Source organism: Triticum aestivum, chromosome 7A, assembly GCF_018294505.1.
Source record: "Triticum aestivum cultivar Chinese Spring chromosome 7A, IWGSC CS RefSeq v2.1, whole genome shotgun sequence".
NCBI lineage: Eukaryota > Viridiplantae > Streptophyta > Magnoliopsida > Poales > Poaceae > Triticum > Triticum aestivum.
The window spans coordinates 658,663,689-658,683,549 of record NC_057812.1 but is presented as its reverse complement, the minus strand read 5'-3'; the positions used below and the strand labels follow the sequence as shown (position 1 = coordinate 658,683,549).

Genomic DNA, 19,861 nt, shown 5'->3' with positions numbered 1-19,861 from the left:
AACCAATAGTTATAAAGATAATATACATACCAAATCCGAATCATAGACAGGACGAGGGCCGACGGGGGCGGATACCAAAACCATCGCACTATATAAGATGCAATAATAAATGTAAAAAAATGATACAAGTATCTATCTAAACATACAAGTAAGAATATTTTTCCTTTCAGAAAGAAGATAAGAACAAGAGGCTCACCACGGTGGTGTCGGTGATGAGATCGGCGCGGGTGATCGACGGCGGTGAAGACGGGGACGGGGCGTGACGGACCGCTAAATCTAGACAAATCTCGAGGAAAATGGAGCTTGGAGGTCGAGCTTCGAGAGGAGAAAGCTTAAGTAGTGTGGCTCGGGCATTCCATCGAACACCTCATGTGCATAGGAGGTGAGCTAGAGCACCACAAAGCCCTCTCCCCCTCGGCCAGAAAAAACAGAGCACTGTGCTCTGCTCTTGCGCGAGGGGGTATATATAGGCACCTCATTGGTCCCGGTTGATGACATGAACCGGGACTAAAGGGAAGCCTTTGGTCCCGGTTCAAGCCACCAACCGGGACCAATGGTGGTGGGCCAGGAGCGAGGCCCATTGGTCCCGGTTCGTCCCACCAACCGGGACCAAAAGGTCCAGACGAACCGGGACCAATGGCCCACGTGGCCCGGCCGGCCCCCTGGGCTCACGAACCGGGACCAATGCCCACATTGGTCCCGGTTCTACACTGAACCGGGACTAATGGGCTGAGCCGGCCTGGACCATAGCCCTGTTTTCTACTAGTGATTTTTGCAAGTGGCAGTGAAGGATTGACAGCCCTTTATCGCGTTGATTGCAAGGTTCTTATTTGTTTGTGTAGGTGCGAGGTGACTTGCATGTAGTCTCCTACTGGATTGATACCTTGGTTCTCAAAAACTGAGGGAAATACTTACGCTACTTTACTGCATCACCCTTTCTCTTCAAGGGAAAATCAACACAGTGCTCAAGAGGTAGCAGTGTCGTGTCGTTCTTGAAGGCACCTCTTGGGAGGCTTCATCCTCTCATGGTGGATGGCTCCTTCGACCTCTAAAGGTGCTTCATTTTCTATGTTGTTTGCTTAGAGTCGTTTGGGGTGATGTAGCTATACTTTAGCACCTTTTTATCCAGCCTTGGGTGTGTGTGATGTTGCGTTTGTATCGGTTGGGTTGTATTTGGCCATTGCTTTATATATAAAGCGAGGCGAAAGCCTTTGTCGGTGAAGGACTCCTCTTTGTTATCATAATGGCACATATGTGCTTGTGGGGATGTGTAGGCACAATTAAGCACATAACAACCGTGTAAATTTATACTAATTTCTTTTATTTATTTATAATGCATTATTCTTTGTATATAAATTTCATTGGAATAATTTTTCTATTATACTCAACAAATTAAGCACTTAATACTACATAGTGATTGACATATTTTTATCATATAATCTAATGTCGGTTGTAGAAGACGGGTCTTCACTAAATTTAAATCATACTAGCAAAAGGGTCCGTGCGTTACAACGGAAGAAGAAAAATCATATGTCCATAACCGAATATGCATGAAAAAGACTATGTACCGCTAGAATGAATGTGAAGATAACATGTCAGCCGGTGCCCTAGAATTTATCAATTGTAAAACCCAAAGTAAGAGCATCTCCAATAATCGCGCCACCGCCACGCCACCCACCCGCTGCCGCCAAAGTTCACCACCATTGTTACGTCACCACCAAAAACAAATTTTAGAGGAAGTTTTCACGAAAACTAAGAAAACAACTCACTCGTCAACTTTCCTAAAATTTACGGACACCCATAGAACCACTTTCACGGGGAATTTTTAACAGGACTTGTTGGAGATGCTCTAAAACTGGTATGAGACATTCCGGTCAACTATGAAGATATTTGTGATGACTTTGTCAATCGCAAGATGATGTGCTGGCTTAATCTTTCGGAGGTGCTCATATGGATAGGTGTGTGTACATTCATATTGATGAGTGTATGCTCGTAAATATGAGTGTCTGCGTGTGTAGTGTGCTAAAGGACCTTTTTAAGCATGCATAGATAATCATGTCAGTCAGTCAGTGTATGCCAAATCCAATAACCATGCATGAGGGCGCATACTTTTTCAACCTTTTGAAACAAAGATGCATAATAAAGGAGAGCAAGGGAGATGCAGCAAGGGAGTTCGTACGTGTTTGGAAGTGCCATAAAACAGCTAGCTGGATCCCCGAGCCGAGCACTCACAGGACTGAATCACGGCGGATTTATTTGAGCAAGCGTGTTTCGCACTGCAACATTATTTGCATTCTCTGCTCATATATTTCCCCTTGCAAACTGAACAACCTATCAACAATATAATTGAGGGTGCACTCCTTTTAGACAAGCCAGCAGCCATGAAAGCTTGGAAAGAGACACAGAGTCGTGCGCATCGCCGCCGTGATCAAGCATCAAAGCTGACTCGACCGTTGCCCGGTGCTAGCCGTCGAGTCGTGGTACTTGCCTCCTCAACCCCATCGCGTCTGGGACGTAGATTTTTAAAACGTCTGCACCCGGGCTCTGCTATCCTAACTGTCCAATATTGCTTTAAGATCTGTGCAACACAACTAACTTTCTATCTGAAATTTTCTCTTTTTTATTTTTCTTGCATAAAATCTAAAAAAACATTTTTTGTATATTTATTTTTAACCAAAAAATCTGAAAGATTTATTCTAGATTCTAGATAGAAAGCTTTGCCACGCTGCAAAGGTTTGAACTTTAAAACATGTTTTATGCGAAAGAGAAATGTGTTTGCACGAATCGCGAAACGCAGAATGGATGGCTAGATAGTGAGGGCCTGGATGCAGGTGTTCTATTATATATTTTCGATCGCGTCTGCGCCTCAGGTACATATATATGTACAGTCCCTCATCTCGTCCGACGACCATGATGCGCCTCCGGCCGCCTCTCGGTCACATGTCGTCATCTCTGGCTGTCACCGAACGCAGAAGCCCTACCGCGCGCAACGCTACGGCCATGGTATCCTTTGGTGCAGCTGCCGCCGAGTCCAACTGCGGCGACATCCTCACGACATCTGCTCGCCCACCCAGTTGCCGAGCCCGCTGCTGCATTTTAGTCGCTTTGCGGACAAGGCCGAGCTCCTGCAGCCTCGCCGCCTCCCCTGGACCTCTACCTTCGCTGCTCTGCCTCGCTGTGTGGCCCGAGCGCCCCATTGATCGGTCATGGAAATTCCCGGGCTCATGAAGAGCAGGGTTCCTGCTCATGCAGGAGGCGAGCGTGCATTGACTTTCGCCCATGCCGCTCAATACGCCGTTGGAGATGCGTTGTAACTCGGATGATCTGGAGGAGAGCATGCTCCTGTCCACCAGCCGCTGGGATGCGCTGCAACAGCTCCGGCCAAGGCAGATCTCAAGTTGTTCAATCCTTTCGATTTAATTCGAACTGCCCGTGGGATCGGCCTCAGCTTTCGCCTCACTAGTAGAAAACGGAGTTTTAGCGCCGGTTCGTAAGGACCTTTAGTGCCGGTTCCATAACCGGCACTAAAGGGTGGGCACTAAAGGCCCCCCCTAGTACCGGTTCGGCATGAATCGGCGCTAAAGTGCCACCACGTGGCGTGAGCTCGCGCCCTGGTATGGGGGACCTTTAGTACCGGTTGGTGTTACCAACCGGTATTAAAGGTTCTTTTTAAAAAAATTAAAAAAAATTTGATTTTTTTTAAAAAAAATTTGAATTATTTAATGATTTAGTCTCTAATCACCTCTCTTAACTGCTCAAGTGTGGATCACTCATTCCAAATCATCTAACTTCCCGACCGGTCACCCATCCCTCTCACTACTCCAGCCCGAGCACGCTTAACTTTCAGGTTCTATTCTCCTTCGTTTCCGAGTCTGCACTTGTTGTTTTCCTGACAATAGTAAGATGTCAATCCTATTAACCCTCAGGAGTTTAGCTTGAGCATGAAGTCACACATTTCACCGTTTGAGTTTGAAACTATAATTTTAAAAAACAGTAATTATTTAGTAATGCTAATATTTCTTGAATAAGTTTGACCATACTTTGACCACAGTTTGACCAAATTTAACCAAAATTCAAAAAATTGAAATAATTATTTAGTAACAGTAATATTTTTGAATAATTATGTAGTAACATTAATACTTCTTGAATAAGTAGTTTGACCAGATTTAACCAAATTTTTTTAAACAAACTAAAATTTGACCATATCTTTTTTTCCTTTTGGAATCTGAGGATTCTAAAAAATTCCAAACAGGCCGTAGGCGGTCTCCATCGGATGCAGATTTTCGTGCTGAAATTTTTGATATATTATATGTTTTTTTCCGACATCGTATGTAAAAGTTATAGCCGTTTTACATTTTCCCTACACTTTTTGCAAAACATGTCCAAATTGTAGTTTTTAATTTTTCCTAACTAGTAGATGTAGTAATATAATTACCTCTCGAAGGATTTTATTTTTTGAAGTTTTTATCATTTTCTTTTGATTTTTTTCAGAAGTGAAATGGCGACACGCGGGGGGGGGGGGGGGGGGGGATGGTAGAGTTTGAAAATTGCCATATAGTGCCGGTTTGTGTCACAAACCAGTACTATAGGTTAAACCCCTTTAGTACCGGTTCATGGCACGAACCGGTACTAAAGGTTAGACCTTTAGTACCGGTTCGTGCCACGAACCGGTACTAAAGGTGATCGTGGGGCCCCGGCCTGACGCCAGCCTGCCATCACACTTTTAGTACCGGTTCGTGCCACGAACCGGTACTAAAGGTTCAACACGAACCGGCATTAATGCAAATCCGTTCGAACCGGCACTAATGGTACCATTAGTACCGGGCCAAAATCAAATCGGCACTAATGTGCTTCACGTTTGACCCTTTTTCTACTAGTGCCTCCTCATCGGGCGACTTCGTCAGTGGCTTCTCCGCCTCCTCTAGGCGGGTATTTGTAGAGATGCATCTTACGTGTGTGTTTCTTTTTTTAAAACAAAATAACAAACATGCTTGTGCGTTGCAATGGGAGAAAACAACACTCACACGCCATTACCCAGTGAGCATGAGTAAAGACCTTACCCTCATGCCCAGAGCATGGCTAAAGACCTCACCCTCATGCCTACCTAACATAATAAGCATGACTAACATACCTCATCCTCATGTCCATATCCTCTATTTTAATATAACACCAGACACATGTTTTCGCTTGTCGTCCTCGTCGCCGGTGGTTGTAGTACCAGTTGTCGTCTTTGTCATCCTCGACACCGGTGGTCATAGTACCAGTTGTCACTAACCAAGGTTGGCCAGGTCCAATTGCTGTAGTGTTGAGCCGCCTTTGCGTCCAGCGAAGATCAAGAGCGTTGAACAAAGTTTTCTTTACCATGCTAATATAATAGGCAAAAGCATTGCACATTATATATGCCGGTATCATCTTGTAAATTGAGTAGTTGGTGTCAAAGAGACTTTGAAACCTTAGTTGAAATCCTCATGCATTTTTCACAGGAGTCACTGATTCCTTCCGTATCCCTAGTTTAGTAAATTGAACTAAAGCAATGCATCAGGTAGGCATATTTCAAGAAGTTGCCAGGTTTTATCAATAGGTATGGATTAAAACAATGTAGCTACAGTACCTCATAGTTAAAAAAATCATGTTTTAATAAAATGTTTGCCTTTTTGAATTTAGAGTTCCAAAAATATTGGTGTTTTGAAAATGTTTGCAAATTCGAAAAAATAATCATAACAATACCTCCTAGTTTTAAAAAATTGTTTGTGTTTTAATAAATACTCAAGTTTCAAAATAAAATGAAAATAGAAACATTGTTATTTTTTGCAAATTTGAAAAATAATCACAATAGTACCTCCTAGTTTACAAGAATTGTTTGTGTTTTAAAATATACTCAGGTTTCCAAAAAAGAGAAATATTGTTATTTTTAAAAAAAGTTCGTGTTTAAATTTTTATTAACAACTTTACAAAATTTTCGCGTTCTAAAATATGTTCACTTTTTCAAAAAAAAAATCCTCTCGCTATCTTCCGTAAATGTAAGCTTATTTTAAACATTTGCGCTGCTAATTAACCAGAAATTCTTTTCTATTCTAGTGCCTGGCGGTTTGATCGCTCCAGCGTTAGTGGCTGGGTTCGATTCCTCACGACGCACAATTCTTTTTTGGAATTCTTTTTACTGCTGGGTTGTTGGTACGCTAATGGGCTGGCCCATTGTGTCCTGTGATTTAATTTTGACAAAAATGAATAGGGAGAACGAGAAAACTCCCTTACGAGGAGAAGACCTGCGACGTCTGGGTCCCACCGTAACCAAAAAAACTGGAGAAACAAACGAATAGGGAGAATGAGAAAACTCCCTTACGAGGAGAAGACCTGCGACGTACGAAATTTAGCTGGGTCCCACCGTAACCAAAAAAACTGGAGAAACAATCCTCCCTTTAATATTAGGTAAAGAAGAGGCACCTAGTCCAACTACACGGAGGAAGCAGACGAAAAAAGAGACACCGTACGTGTGTGTTTCCTTTTTTTTGAACAAAAAATCTGTTCGCCAGTGTGTGTGCAGATCTCCAGTAGCAACAAATTGTTTTCTCATCCTTGCGTCGGCCCAATAGAAAATACAAAAAAAAGTCGTTCTATGCAGGTCCAAGCCCAACAATGAAACTAACGAATCTAGGAGCTACGTAAACGATTTCCGTGCGACGTAACGACAGAACGACCGCGGAGCAATAGTATCACCTCGGATGTAGAAATAATATAAATGAAAAGAACTAAAAGCGTAAATGCAGGGAAAGAAACGTATTGTGATGGTGAACCCACGGAGTCAATCCGTACTTTATTATTATTATTATTATTATTATTATTATTATTATTATTATTATTATTATTATTATTATTATTATTATTATTATTATTATTATTATTATAGGGAAATATGTTGCAGGAAGTGATCTAAGTTGTTTTTTTGGACAACACCTCTTAATCATCTTTGGTTAGACACAATTCTTACAAAATATCAAAAATCAAAAATCAAATGTCCTCACAAATTAATATGTGACACTTGATGAAATGCAAGTATATGTATGTGTTAATGCCTATTTTAGTTTACTTAGGTATAGTAGCAAACGGTTGGAAACTTAAAGAGATTTCTAGAGTACATGACTGGAGATTTTAGGTGTTAAGGAAATGAGGGGATTTACCCGTTACTAAAAAAGAGTATCAAATTGTCTATGAGGGTATTTTTCCCTCAAAACGTTGGGAATGCTTGTTTGCTAGCTATTTCTTTCATGGCTAGATATGCTCACCATTTCCCTTCATAAAACAATTGTATACTTTGCCCTACAAAATTTCAAGCCCGAACTCTTGTGTTGTTTAATCTACAATCCTCAAATACCAAATTGGTTCGACTGAACCCTTGAACTGCTGGAACCACACAAATTACCCTCCCCCTCGACTTGGTCTAAGGCTCGTTTCGACCCAACTAGATGGCATGCTGTCATTTGACCAGATCGCCTACTCTAGTCGGCACACCACATCAGCTCAAGAGTTAAGTAAAATACCCCTAGCTCCCATTTATTTCACCCTCGCTCTGCTTTTACCTTTCCTCTCTCCGCTAGCCGAAACCCTAACCTTATAGAAATATTAGAGCCAAACTCGAGCAATGGGTGGGAGTATCCAATGGTGGTGCAAAGTGGAAGCTCGACATTGTCAGGTGAAACTGCATCTAATCTCCAGATGGTTTTGGTAATTCATCACAACATATACATCATTGAACTAATGCCTACTCAAAGAATATTTCTGGAAAAGTTCAATCTAGGTACAACAATTGGAAGTGAATGTGGACCCCTCAAAATGCTAAGTACATACATTGGCAAAACTCCAAGACTATCAAAAGGGGATTAAGTTTTGATGATGGTCTAACTACTCAAATGCTTAGACATATTGCTACAAAATCCTCAATCACACTCTCATATTCCACTATGTCCAAAACCCTAAAGTCCATCTCGGTCCCACCAAAACACACTCATCTGGATCCACCGAGATACCCTTGACATAGCCATTGCCAAACCCTAGCATCTCAGTCTCACCGAGTTGGCCCTTCGGTCCCGCCGAAGAGCACTTGCCAACCTTCTGTTACCAATTGAAATTGACTCGAAATTTCCAATCAGTTTTAATTGGTGACACCGAAGTGTGGAAAGTGCTTAGGTTAGCTTGAATCGGTCTCATCGAAAGGTTCCATCTGGTTTCACCGAAAAGCCTAAAGTTCAAACCTTTTGCATAGATCGTGTTCACCGAGTGGTTTCACCTAGTCCCACTGAAGTGTGCACAAAAGTGTGTAATAGTTGGATTTTTGGTGTTGCCTATATATATACCCCACCCATTCCACCAACTCCCAGAGAGCGACCAAAGCAAAGCATACACTTCCCATATCCATTTTTCTCAGAGAGAGCTCCATATCCTTTTGTTGAGACCAAAGGGATTCCACTCCAACCATAGAACTTTGATCTTTAGCCACATCAATTGTTTTCCACCCAAGTCCCTCTCCTACCACATACTCAAACTCATTGAGAGAGTATTTGAGTGTTGAGGAGAATGTATTTTGAAGCACAAGATCAAGGAGTTCATCATCAACAACATCTATTACCTTTTGGAGAGTGGTGTCTGCTAGATTGGTTAAGTGTCACTTGGGAACCTCCAAATCATGTGGAGTGAACCAAGAGTTTGTAAGGGAAAAGATATCACCTAGGCACGAAGATCTACCGGAGTGAGTCTAGTCCTTCTTGGCCATAAGCCATGGTGGAATAGGCAATGTTGCTTCTTCATGGACACTTTGTGGGTGGATCCCTACATGGACTCTCGCAGTCGTTATCCTTCGTGGATTGAAGCCTTCATTAACGTGGATGTATGATAACACTATCTATCGGAACCATGGGAAACATCTTCAAGTCCCCATAGAGTTTGCATATCTCCAAACCATTCCTCTACTTACTATCACTTGCAAAGTCGTTACTTTCTTATGCTACTCTATTTAGAATTGCATGTGTAGGGTTCTTGTAGACTTGTTAAAATTGCTAAAATCTACCAAGAACTAAAATTGGGAAAAAGCTAGGTTTTTATTTGGAAAGTAGTTTAATCACCCCCCCCCCCCTCTCTAGACCTACTTGTGATCCAACATAAGGGAACAACTATAGACCCAACAAAGGAAGGAAGTTGCACTTGTTACCAAACATGGAGCACTTGCTGCGCTACAAACCCACCGATGTGTGGTTGAATGGAGAAGGTGAAGGTGGCGAGGTGGATTTATTGGAGTTTTAGCAACCCACTAAGGAGGTATTTCACTTGTTAAGATCTTGGGTGAGTTTAATTTGTGCTCCAAGTTCTATGCTTTAGGGATTTGTTGCGCTCATTTATCTGAGATGTCAAATTGGTTATAACGTCGTTTGCAGCTTCGGGGGATGTGATTTCTTGCTTGGTTTAGCCCGGCTGTACCACCATATTTGAAGGAGATGTTGAAAATTTGCAGACATTTCTTCTTGCATGGTTACCTTTAATTGTTAGATTGACCATTATGGATTGGACCTGGTTGGATTCACAAACTTATTGGCAATCTTTGTGCTTATCACAAGTGCATTCTCTCCCCTTTTTGGACAAGCGCGTACCTTAATAAATGTGGTTATATGTTAACTTTCAAACCGTGATGTTTTCGTCAATAAACACACCCAAAGGACAATGAGACCATGTGCATTTTGCCCTTGCTCTATCTCCCTCATCTTGTATGAACTTAAATTCTTTTCTTTCAACCACGCCATAGTGTATGATTGCATCTTTGAAAGCCTTCCCACAAAATGTCACACTCAAGCTAAAATTAATCACTTCGTCTTTGTTTGTTAAACCTTACATATGTGGTCACACGCCTGATAAGGTGACCATAACTATCTTCGTGATAAGATTCATCATCTCAAGCACTTGAATCATATTCATACTTGTCTCATGGCTTAACTTCATTCATCATTTTAAAATCATACTCACATGTCAGTCTTTCATTTGCCATCTTCTTGCTCTCTTTGAATTTCCTATAATCTTATCTAATAGCATTTTCCTCATCATCATATAATGAGCAATATAATGGCGCAAAATCATTGTCATCAGAGTTGCTTGGTTCTTAAAATAGCCTTTTTCTTTATTGGCCTATTCTCATCAGCAACATCTATGATTCCTCTTAAGCTGCACGTGATTGAGCTTGCTCTAGATCAACACAATCATTGTGAGATTCATCAATTTTTGTACTTCTTGAATATTCTCATCCTCCCCATCACTACCTTTTTCATGCTCAACCGATAGATTATCCTGTGCTTTGTACCCAATCCACAATCAATGCAACATAAGCAGGACGTAGGGTTTTACCTCTTTGAGAGGGACTGAACCTGGGTAAAACATTGTATCCCTCTTTGTCTTGTTACCATTAAGCCAAGATCACCAGCTCAGGACCCCCTACGCAAGATCCGCATGATTCAACTCCAACAATGTGTGAGTAGTTCGATAAGGTCATGGGTTGAGGCATAGCCCTGCCACCCGATGTATTTGTTGGAGGGATCAATGGAAGTACTTTGAATTTGTATGTGTGATATAAAATTGTTTCGTAAGTTATCTCTTGTCTCGTCCGCGTTCTTCGTCCCTGCAAGTACCCAGGATCATGCAGAGCGGGCCACGGAGAGGCTAAGGGTAGGGATACCATGAAGTGTTATTCTAAACACTAGTGACAGAAAGGTTTAGTATGATAACACAAATCCTATCCTTGGGACAAGAGATGTAGTGATTAAACACCAAATGCTTTTGTCCAATTTCTATCTTAATTACCGGGGCAACCCCGTGTGACGGACATGGTCTTTCGGCTTGACAACTGATTCTTGACACAGGACGCGTGACGATCAAACGTAATTTGGACACATCCCTCACTTCTATATGTTGGAAGCACATCTAGATGGATGACTTTCAGGGCACAAATTAATATCATGATGATCCGTTTGACAAATATATGGTTGTAAGAAAAGTCCGCATACCCATGCCTATTTTTATTATAATTGTTTTCAGTTTTAACTTGATTTTGATCCGGTCAATTGCAAAAACTTGGTAGAAACCTCTGACTTCGAGGGTGCCTTTTTCTCATGTGTTCGATAACTCAAGGTCACGTATGGGGAAAAGGCGAGAATCCTTTCTGCTTCTTTACCAGATTACTAAAGGGACTAATCATCAACACATCTACACCATTTTGGTGAGAACCCGAGGGCCACCTCACTCTCATTGTAGGCATTCTCAAAATCAATTTTGAAGATGACTCTGCTCGACATTTTTGAAGCTCACATATAGTCTCATGTAGGACAACAATCCCATCGAGTATATTTCGTCCTGGTATGAACGATGTTTGAGCGGAGTAGACCACATGGTCAACCACCCCATTCGACTGGTTAGTTGTCACCTTTATAGAAATCTTAAAGATGACATTCATAAGACAAAATCAACTGATAAATATTGTTGGATCCAACTTGCATATCAGCAAAATAATTTTCTCAAAGTTTAGAATATGTTAAGATTTTTATGTGTAGTTAGTTAAACAACTATAGCATGTTCCCCTTAATCACATCCCAGAAAGGTTGTTGAAATTCAGCCAGGAAGCCATCCCAGAAAGGTTGTTCAAATTCAGTCACGTTGATACCATTTGATCTCTTACTCTCACACAAGGTTGGTAATTTGCCAGTTTAATTCTTACTCACACAAAACACTGGCAATTTGCTTGTTTAATTCAAGTTTTTTTTTAATTTGCTTGTTTAATTCAAGCTCATCTACATATATCCATACCATCAACGAACAGTGTAGTACTACCTCTGTAACTAAATATAAGGCATTTTTGCAGTTCCAAATAGGAGAGCAAGCAAGATGCTTGCCATACGTAACATTTTGCCTACAATTTCCAGGAAAAGAATCACGACCATCTCAAAGCTTGTTTCCTGTCAAAAGAATTTGGAGCTCAGCAACCTGATTCTCAGATTCAGTCACCCCTTCATGACACGGAAACTGAATTCAGAGCGGCCTGGTCCGGCGGCCGGAGGCGCGGCCGCAGAGCAGTGCGTTCTTGGGGATGGGGTTCTCGTCGCGCCACGAGTTCGCCGGCGAGTATACCCGCAGGTAGAACTGCTGGCCCAGGTACTGCCTGCCCCAGCTCTCCGACCGAACGTTCCACATCCCCACGTTGTCCAGTGGCATGTATATCGCTGTCCACGCCCCAGGATACACCTATGAAGCACAAAGTTCAGAACTAAAATCAGACACCGTAGAGCTGCTGCTTGGTTAGTCGGCTGTCACCGGAGACGAACATACCTGCAACGTGTACCGGGCGATCGCGTCTCTCAGGTTGTAGTTCTGACGGCTCGCCGGCGTCCACTGCCCTCCGTCCATCCTGCAGTTCATTTTCCATCCAGAAATCAATGATCAGCCATACAAATCACTGTGTTAAATCAAGCCCATGATTTGCAAGAATGGCAGCAAGCGAACGCACCCGACGACCCAGAAGGCATAGCCGTCGATGTGCCAGGACTGCACGGAGCCCTCGGCGTTCTCAAAGACGACCTCAACGTAGTCCCGCATGTTGGACGCCATGACGGCCGTCTGGAGGTAGGCGGGGCCGCCGGACGAGGCGTCGGGCATGCTCCCCGGCGTGAACACGCCCTGGATGTTGTAGAAGTCGGCCACCTTGAGCGGGGTGTCGGTCGGGATGAAGGACACGCTGTTCACCGCGTACCTCAGCTTGCCGTTGATGGTGACCCGCGAGTTGGCCAGCCTCATCGTTCTCGTCGTGTTCACTTGGCCATAGTGGTACGACCCCTGAGGGTTCGGCCTCGGTCCACTCGCCGTCAGGTTCCACCTGCGTTCATCAGTCAGAGAGTTTCAGTCATTCAGAGTCCCAGCATATGTATGTGACTTCATTTTTTTTTCAGTCATTCAGAATCGCAGCATATGTGACTTCAGTTTTTACAGTCATTCAGTCTTACCGGATTGATCTGGCCTGATTCAGAGACCAGTCGATCTCGACGGTCGGCCCGGGGGGAGGAGGCAACGCTGCGGGGACGCCATTCGAGTTGCTGTAATGGAGCATGGCGGTGTTGGTGAGAACGGGGTTGGTGAAGCGCGTCGAGACGACGATGGTGTAGTCCTGGGGTGGCTGGTCCGCCTTCACGAGGAACGAGTAGGACTGGCCTAGGTGGATGTCGAGCGACGAGTAGGTGTTCTGCATGGTGTGCGATCCCTCCACCTCCACCAGGAGCAAGGAATGGCCCTGGATCCTTATGTTCACCGAGGTCGAGATGCCCACGTTTGACACCCGAAAACGATATGTTTTCCCTGGCAAAATTACATGAAGCTAGTTCAGTACAACCATGTCTCTGTCTTACCAAATATGAAGTGCTTATCAGCTATTTTTGGGCTGCTTTACTCTGATGATTTTACCTTGGTCTACTGTGAACCTATTGCCATTCGAGCCATGGCCATTGATAAGGAGCCCGTCAGGGAACGGAAGGTCGTTACCACTGTCCAGAATGCCTTTCAAGTCCTGCAAAGTTTCGAGTTTCAGTTCAGGTTTACCATTCTTTTCGTGAAACGTCGCACTTCAATGCAGCAAAAACATGAGCTTACAGTGTGGTTGAGCTTGAACCAGTCACCGGCCAAGATGGTGAAATCACCGGCAGGGGGGTTGAACGGAACGGGGATCCTCGGGCGGCTAAGGACCCTGATGCCACCGTACCCGCCAGCCGCCTTATGGAACGCGAGAGAAGGGAAGTAGTAGTAGCTCCCGATCTGGTCCTTGAACTGCATGTTGTAGGTGAAGTTGCCCCCCGGAGGGATCGGGCAGTTTGTGCCGTACACGCCGTCTTGCCATGAGCTCCTCCTCTGCTGAATCCCCTGCCTGCAGTGTATGCACCGTCAGACCATGTTACGCTATTCATTTACGCAGTCCAATCGTCGTCGTTCCAAACACAGTTAAAATTCAGCATCGCTAGCCTAGCTGATAAACAGAACTATTTAGAAGCAGCTTCATGTACTTCTTTCACAATAGTAATTCACGTGGCTTTTCTTGGCGATAAGGCCCAAGTTGGGGGATATAAGTTACATGGTTACCACACTTGGAAGGCAAAAGAAGCCAGGAACCGCATCGGCCTGGTGCACATGCCAAATGCTGAAAACACACTAGGCCCACTGATACCAGTTGCACACTTGTTTCTTTCGTTCACCACTGATCTGATCTGTAGTGAAAGCGAAAGCACGGCCGAAAGAAGTTGAAAAAAATGTTATTATTCATGAAAGGATAGAGATGGCACTGGATCTGAGAAGGGCATCAGATCCGGTCTAGAGCTAAACAAATGCCGACACTTGTTTGCCTGCCCTGAGGCTGGGACAGCTCATTACCAGGGACATCCGTCACGAGCTCTGCCAGTGCCGAGGCGCAGCGCTTACTAAATGGAGATTTACACATGTGTCTGCTCGATCTACTGAACCAAATTTAACTGTCCACTTGCACTGTTGCACTGTTGCGCAGGTGATGTCCTGGGCTGGGAGTCGGCGTATTCTTCCGTATATGTTCACATTTGGAAAATAACTCTCCATGCCAACAACGACGTATATAGGTAGCAGTGTAAAAAGAGAAAGGCATTTACCCGGTAGTTTCAGTGAAGAGATGCTGTAAAAACAGAAAGGGGAAAAACATGGCCATACATTTCGATTTCACAGCTTAATCTAGACCATATATACATGCGAAGGCATGAATATATGTGTGGCAGTTAAATAAGCTCGGAAATGAGCCGACCGGCGGCATTCCAGCAGGAATGCAGCGTGGAGAGAGAAGCATCTGTGCCGAGCTTCAAATGAACAGCGGCTAATTTGGGGAGAGGCACCGACACGCACAGTGGAAACGTACGGACGGGCAGGAGGAGAGGAAGAAGAAAGGATAATTACCATGAGAGGAGAAATGGTGCGGGCAGGTTGTTGAAGACGTTGATGATGATGTTGTCGTTGGTGACGGCGTCGATCTGCGGCCCCGGGAACTGCCCGTTGATCAGGATCCCCTGAACCCACCCGCGGCTCAGCAGAAACAGAGCAAGAAGGAGAAAGAAGAGGATGTAGGAGAAGAGGACGAAGATGCAGAGCAATGCGCCGCCGCACTGCCGGCGTACGTACGTACCTGCTGCTTGACGCCGAGCGGGTAGATGTCGCCGAAGGTGACGTTCCAGGTGTAGAACCGGTAGGGGTCCTCGGCCCTGGCCGCCGCGAGGAGGGAGGCGAGGAGGACGAAGACGCAGAGGGCGGCGGGAGACGACATCTTCATTTCCAGCCTCTGTCGTCAACACGCGCAAACTCCTACCACCGACGGGGCTGCCCACTGTGCCCTCCTCTCAGTAAGAGTGACGAGCGTGCAGTGGAGTGAGGTGGGTGGGTGGCGGGGGGCGGGGCGCAGCCGCACAGGGGTCAAAGGGTGGCAGGGAGGAAAGGGATGGGTCGATCTGGCCGGGCGACGAGGGAGAGAATATAAATGAGGCGCAGGCGGGGTCTGCGGGGCAGTGATGGCGAGCATTGGTTGGCTGGACGGGGAGGATGCGTGCGTCCGCAGACGTACGCGCTTTGCCAGATTTCTGGCCGGGCTGGGATCCATCGCCGGAGGAGAGAGAGAGAGAGAGACACGGTGGCGCGCTCGTGGTTTGAGGGAGGGGGCAGGGGCAGGGCGGCAGTGGCGTGAGTTGGCACGACGGCCTGCTGCTGCGTGGGTGGAAACGGCGGGACGCGTAGCGAACGGCGCAAAATCCTGCGCGTACGCGGCCGAGGCATGATTTGGATACCACCATGAATCAAGGGATAAACTTGGTAAAAAATTGTTGTGAGCGTGCTTTGTGGGATCCCAAAAATCGCCACGCTGATATTTAGCATTTGCTGAATATATTGCATGCTGATCGGGCAGTTATCAGATCTTTCCGCTAATCTCGCGCAATGCTGCCAACTTTTGGCGTTGTCCATTTAACAACGGTAATGATAAATTGGCAAACATTCGCCGCGGGAGGTCCCGGTGAATGCCTGCACGGCCATCTGATCAAAATCATGCTGATGGTATTTTTTTTAAATGTCGTCTGTGCAAAAAACTATTATGCTCTTCCGAAGAAAATGACATCTCTTTCAATTAAAGTTGTGAGGAAAAACGTTTGCAAATGTCATCCATTCCTGGCGAATGTTTCAAGATATTGCGGTCCTTCAAAAAACCAATCATGTCAAGCATGCAGTTGCATGACGATTAATTTATTTTTTTGCGGGGGTTACAACAATTATTAGTTTCCCAGATAAATTCGACATGCCTCGTGATCCTGTTGTATCTACATGGGTGAAGTTCACTAGGGGAGGTCCCAGCAAATGCTTGCACAGTTGTCCGATCAAAATCATGTGGATGGTAGTATATTTAGAAAAACAAAAATGCTACACACACGGACTCCCGGACTTTATGGACAACTGTGGGCCGTGCCGGGCCAGGCACGATTACAATGGGCCGGGCCGGGCCGGCCTGTTTGGTCAGGTATGATCTCCCCCATATATGTGTGGGCAGACATTCCGGACACACTGTCTAGACAGAAGACACATCTCCAATAGGCATTCCCAAAGCAGCTTCATTTGGCTGGGTTGTCCCGACCGCCTTAAACCTAGCCATATACGAAGTCATAATAAGTTGTTTGGACAGTAATTATAAAAACCGGAGCAGACCGATGTTTTGACCAAAAACGCAGAACCAAGGCCTTGTCTGGGTTTTAAGGTGGGCTAGTCTTGTATATAAAATTAGCAAAACACCAAGAAAATTGTGTGTAAACTAGCAGTAGAACTTTTGACCTTGAGTCACTGCACGCCCAAAGACCAACCAACTGGGCTAGCTACAATTTTTTATTTAATAATTGATTAGAATGAATATTACATGTATTCATTTTATCAGAGTTTGGAACTTTTACAAGAATAACTTAAATATTCTTTTTTTGTCGATATTAAACCCATTGAACAGGCGGTCCCACTATTAAAAACCTAACCCAATAGCCTCACCAGCTCGACTGTCGGTTCAGTTTTTAAATTATGGTTCATATATGTTCATCACATCGGACTTGACAATCCAGCCTCAGCTCACACGTTCCCAAGTCGTCCCCTTGCCCTTGGGTGTTCTCTTCTCCTCTCCTCTGTTATGTCCGTGTTCACGTATATCCTCTTCATCGAGACCCACCCCGGTGCACCACCCATGGGCGTCTTTGCCACCCGAGACGCCACCTTGGCATGTCCTAGTCTGCCCGATCGTTGTCGCCATACATCAAGGAGCATTTGTGGAATTGTCAGAAAAAAGGAGCATTTGTGGATTCATCGTGAAAGCTTTTAGATTCGTGATGTCGTTTGAACTATGTACTAGAGATTCTTCTTCGATTAACCAACCAGTTTTGTCTAAGGCACATAATGTGCCTTAAGTATTACACATCTAAGTGACTCAATCAAACATAAAATTTCTATGTAAAATTAATGACATATAAAACTTATATGTGTTTTTTATTTATTTTAATGGCAAATATTTTCGAATGGAGGGAGTACACATTTAGATGTGCTTTAACAAACCCGTAATGCAAAACTAGTGGCGCCGCATTGGATCCGCCCTGACGCGAAAGCGCCTAATGATCAATCAGACAGAGACGGAGAGAAAAGGACGAGACGCAATTTGATTGCTCTTGATCGTACGACGGCATGCCCGCACGTGATCCGCACAGAAATTAATTAACCCAACCCTGGACTAATCATCCTCCACGTCCCGTCGCTTGTGCCTCGATTCGCCCACCACTGGCCTCCCTCCGCTCCGCAGGGACCGACATGCGTCTGCTTGCACGATCGCCCAAGAATCAAAACGCGTTTCGACGAGCAAACCGCTACGCGCACCCGTCGTTCGCCCCACCCTCTCCTCTCCTCGACCCTCCGCCGGAATTTCCAAGTAGCAAAGCTGAGTTGTACTGCATCACGTACTCTGCCTGCTGGCTCTCTCATCAGACCCCGAGCTCTTGCCGCGCCGGGGCTAGCGGGAGAGTCGACAGGGGATGCATGCGTCGCCTGCGTCGCCGGCGCGGGCAGCGGCTGGGGATGCCCGCGAGTGCGGTCGATCAGCCGGCAGCCACAGCCCACAGAGGGCCATCGGCCACATGTGGGCACGCATCTGAGACCTACGCGGCTTGCGCTCCCGTGTCCCGACCCCCGATCGTATTGCTTGCCAGCCGCACACATTGGCTCACCAACTGACATGGCCATCAGTCGCACGGGTCACCACTACAAGAGGGCAATGCTTTGTTGCATGAGAGCATTTACAACCGGCTCCCCAACTGACCCGGCCATCCGGGCAACGCCCCGTGACAGAAACATGACTTAAAGCATCTCCGGCCGTTCGGCTTCCCAGGGCGTCGAAAAAGAGTCGTCTAGGGACGAGCCGACGCTGGATTGGCGCGTGGGGGCAACTTTGTTCCCAGTCATTGATCCATCGGTCGCCCCGGGTTCGACGATGTTTTGTATAAATATATGCAAACACGGCGATTTTTTGCATGAACTTGGCGAAACTTTATTGAAAATTGTACAAACAACATGCAAACTACGCCTGAACTACGTCTAAACTACGCCTAGCCGCCGCCGCCGTCTACATGTCGAGAAGCCTGTAGAAGCGGGTGTAGTCGCCGTCGTCGTCATCATCGTCGCCGTCATCGTCGGGCGGCTGGCTTGGGCCGGCGTCGTCCCTGCTGCAGCCCTGGCCAGGGTCGTCGAGGCGCGGCGGCGCTCTGGTCCCCCTCTTCGCTGTCGAGGACGATGACGCCACCCTCCTCGCGCCCGCGGTACCGGGCCTGGAGCTCCGCGTACGCCCGTCGCTGGCGGCGTACCTGCTCCCGGACATGGTCCTCCTTCGCCCACTTCAGGGCGGACTCGTCGTCGGGGGCCGCCATCTCGACGTGCTCCGGCTTCACCGGGGGCAGCCCCGGCTCCTGCTTTGGCCGGACCAGGCGGAAGGAACCGCACGGGAGGCCCGGGCACCCTCGTTGATGACGAGGGCGCCGAGCGGGGTCTCCTCCGCCTCGGGCTTGACAGGGCGGAGCGCGGCCAGCGAGCCGGACCCCGACGACGAGGACGACCCAGGCTCCATCCGCCGCGGCGTCCAGGAGCTGCCACGTCGACGAGAGAAGGTCGGCCGCGACGGGTACTCAGGGTGCGACACGTTGTCGGTCTCGATGTGGTCGAGGACGGCCTTGAGGGTGCGGCCTGGCACGCCCCACCACCCGCGCCGCCCGTCGGCATTTAGACGGCCGCGCGGGATAACGCCGTTGGTGGCGCCGATCTACTCCTCGCGGCGGCGTTGGAAGTACGAGGTCTAGAGGTGGTGGCTGTCGGCGGCGTAGCACGGCTCATTCCACTACTCCTCCGTCATGGACGAGCAGATGCGGGCGATCTCGGCCCGCCGCGCCGCCCCTTCGGGCACCGGTAGCACCGGGCCGCCGCCGGCGCTCAGCCTCCACGTCCCCGGCACCCGCATGTCCGGTGGCGCCGGGTTCTCGGCCTCGTACAACAGGCGCGCCTCCAGCTCTTGGAGGTGGCGGCGGTGAAAGTCGTTCGCCGCCGCGCCGTCGCCTGGGTACCTCTCGGCCATCTTTTTTGTCGGCGGGAAGAGGGAAGAGTTTGTGCTTTCTGCGCCGAAGAGGGGGTAAATGAGAGCTGTGGCGTCCACCGGCGGGGAGGTCGGCTTTTATAGCCGCAGCTGGGCGGCGACGGGGCTGCATGCCGGGCGACGCGTGGCGGGATGCGC

General features: G+C 46.7%; 1 protein-coding gene across 1 annotated transcript; it reads right to left on the bottom strand.

Moving 5' to 3' along the window:
• Positions 1–11,742: 11,742 nt before the first annotated feature.
• On the bottom strand, positions 11,743–15,647 carry LOC123149049 (L-ascorbate oxidase homolog). Its single transcript, XM_044568587.1, has 8 exons — positions 15,209–15,647; positions 14,983–15,092; positions 13,666–13,936; positions 13,480–13,582; positions 13,026–13,374; positions 12,533–12,898; positions 12,355–12,433; positions 11,743–12,270 (listed from the first exon to the last, which is right to left on the bottom strand). The coding sequence occupies exons 1-8, from the start codon at positions 15,350–15,352 to the stop codon at positions 12,058–12,060; spliced, it is 1,635 nt and encodes a 544-aa protein (XP_044424522.1). The 5' UTR covers positions 15,353–15,647; the 3' UTR covers positions 11,743–12,057.
• Between the last annotated feature and the right edge of the window lie 4,214 nt (positions 15,648–19,861).

Bases quoted from the DNA above. Each gene is read 5' to 3' on its own strand.
- LOC123149049 (XM_044568587.1), bottom strand. From the start codon at position 15,352: ATGAAGATGTCGTCTCCCGCCGCCCTCTGCGTCTTCGTCCTCCTCGCC. The intron at 15,093-15,208 runs GTACGTACGTAC...GGGTGGGTTCAG, and splicing joins CGCTCGGCGTCAAGCAGCAG to GGGATCCTGATCAACGGGCA. The intron at 12,271-12,354 runs GTATGTTCGTCT...TGTGCTTCATAG, and splicing joins TCGCCCGGTACACGTTGCAG to GTGTATCCTGGGGCGTGGAC.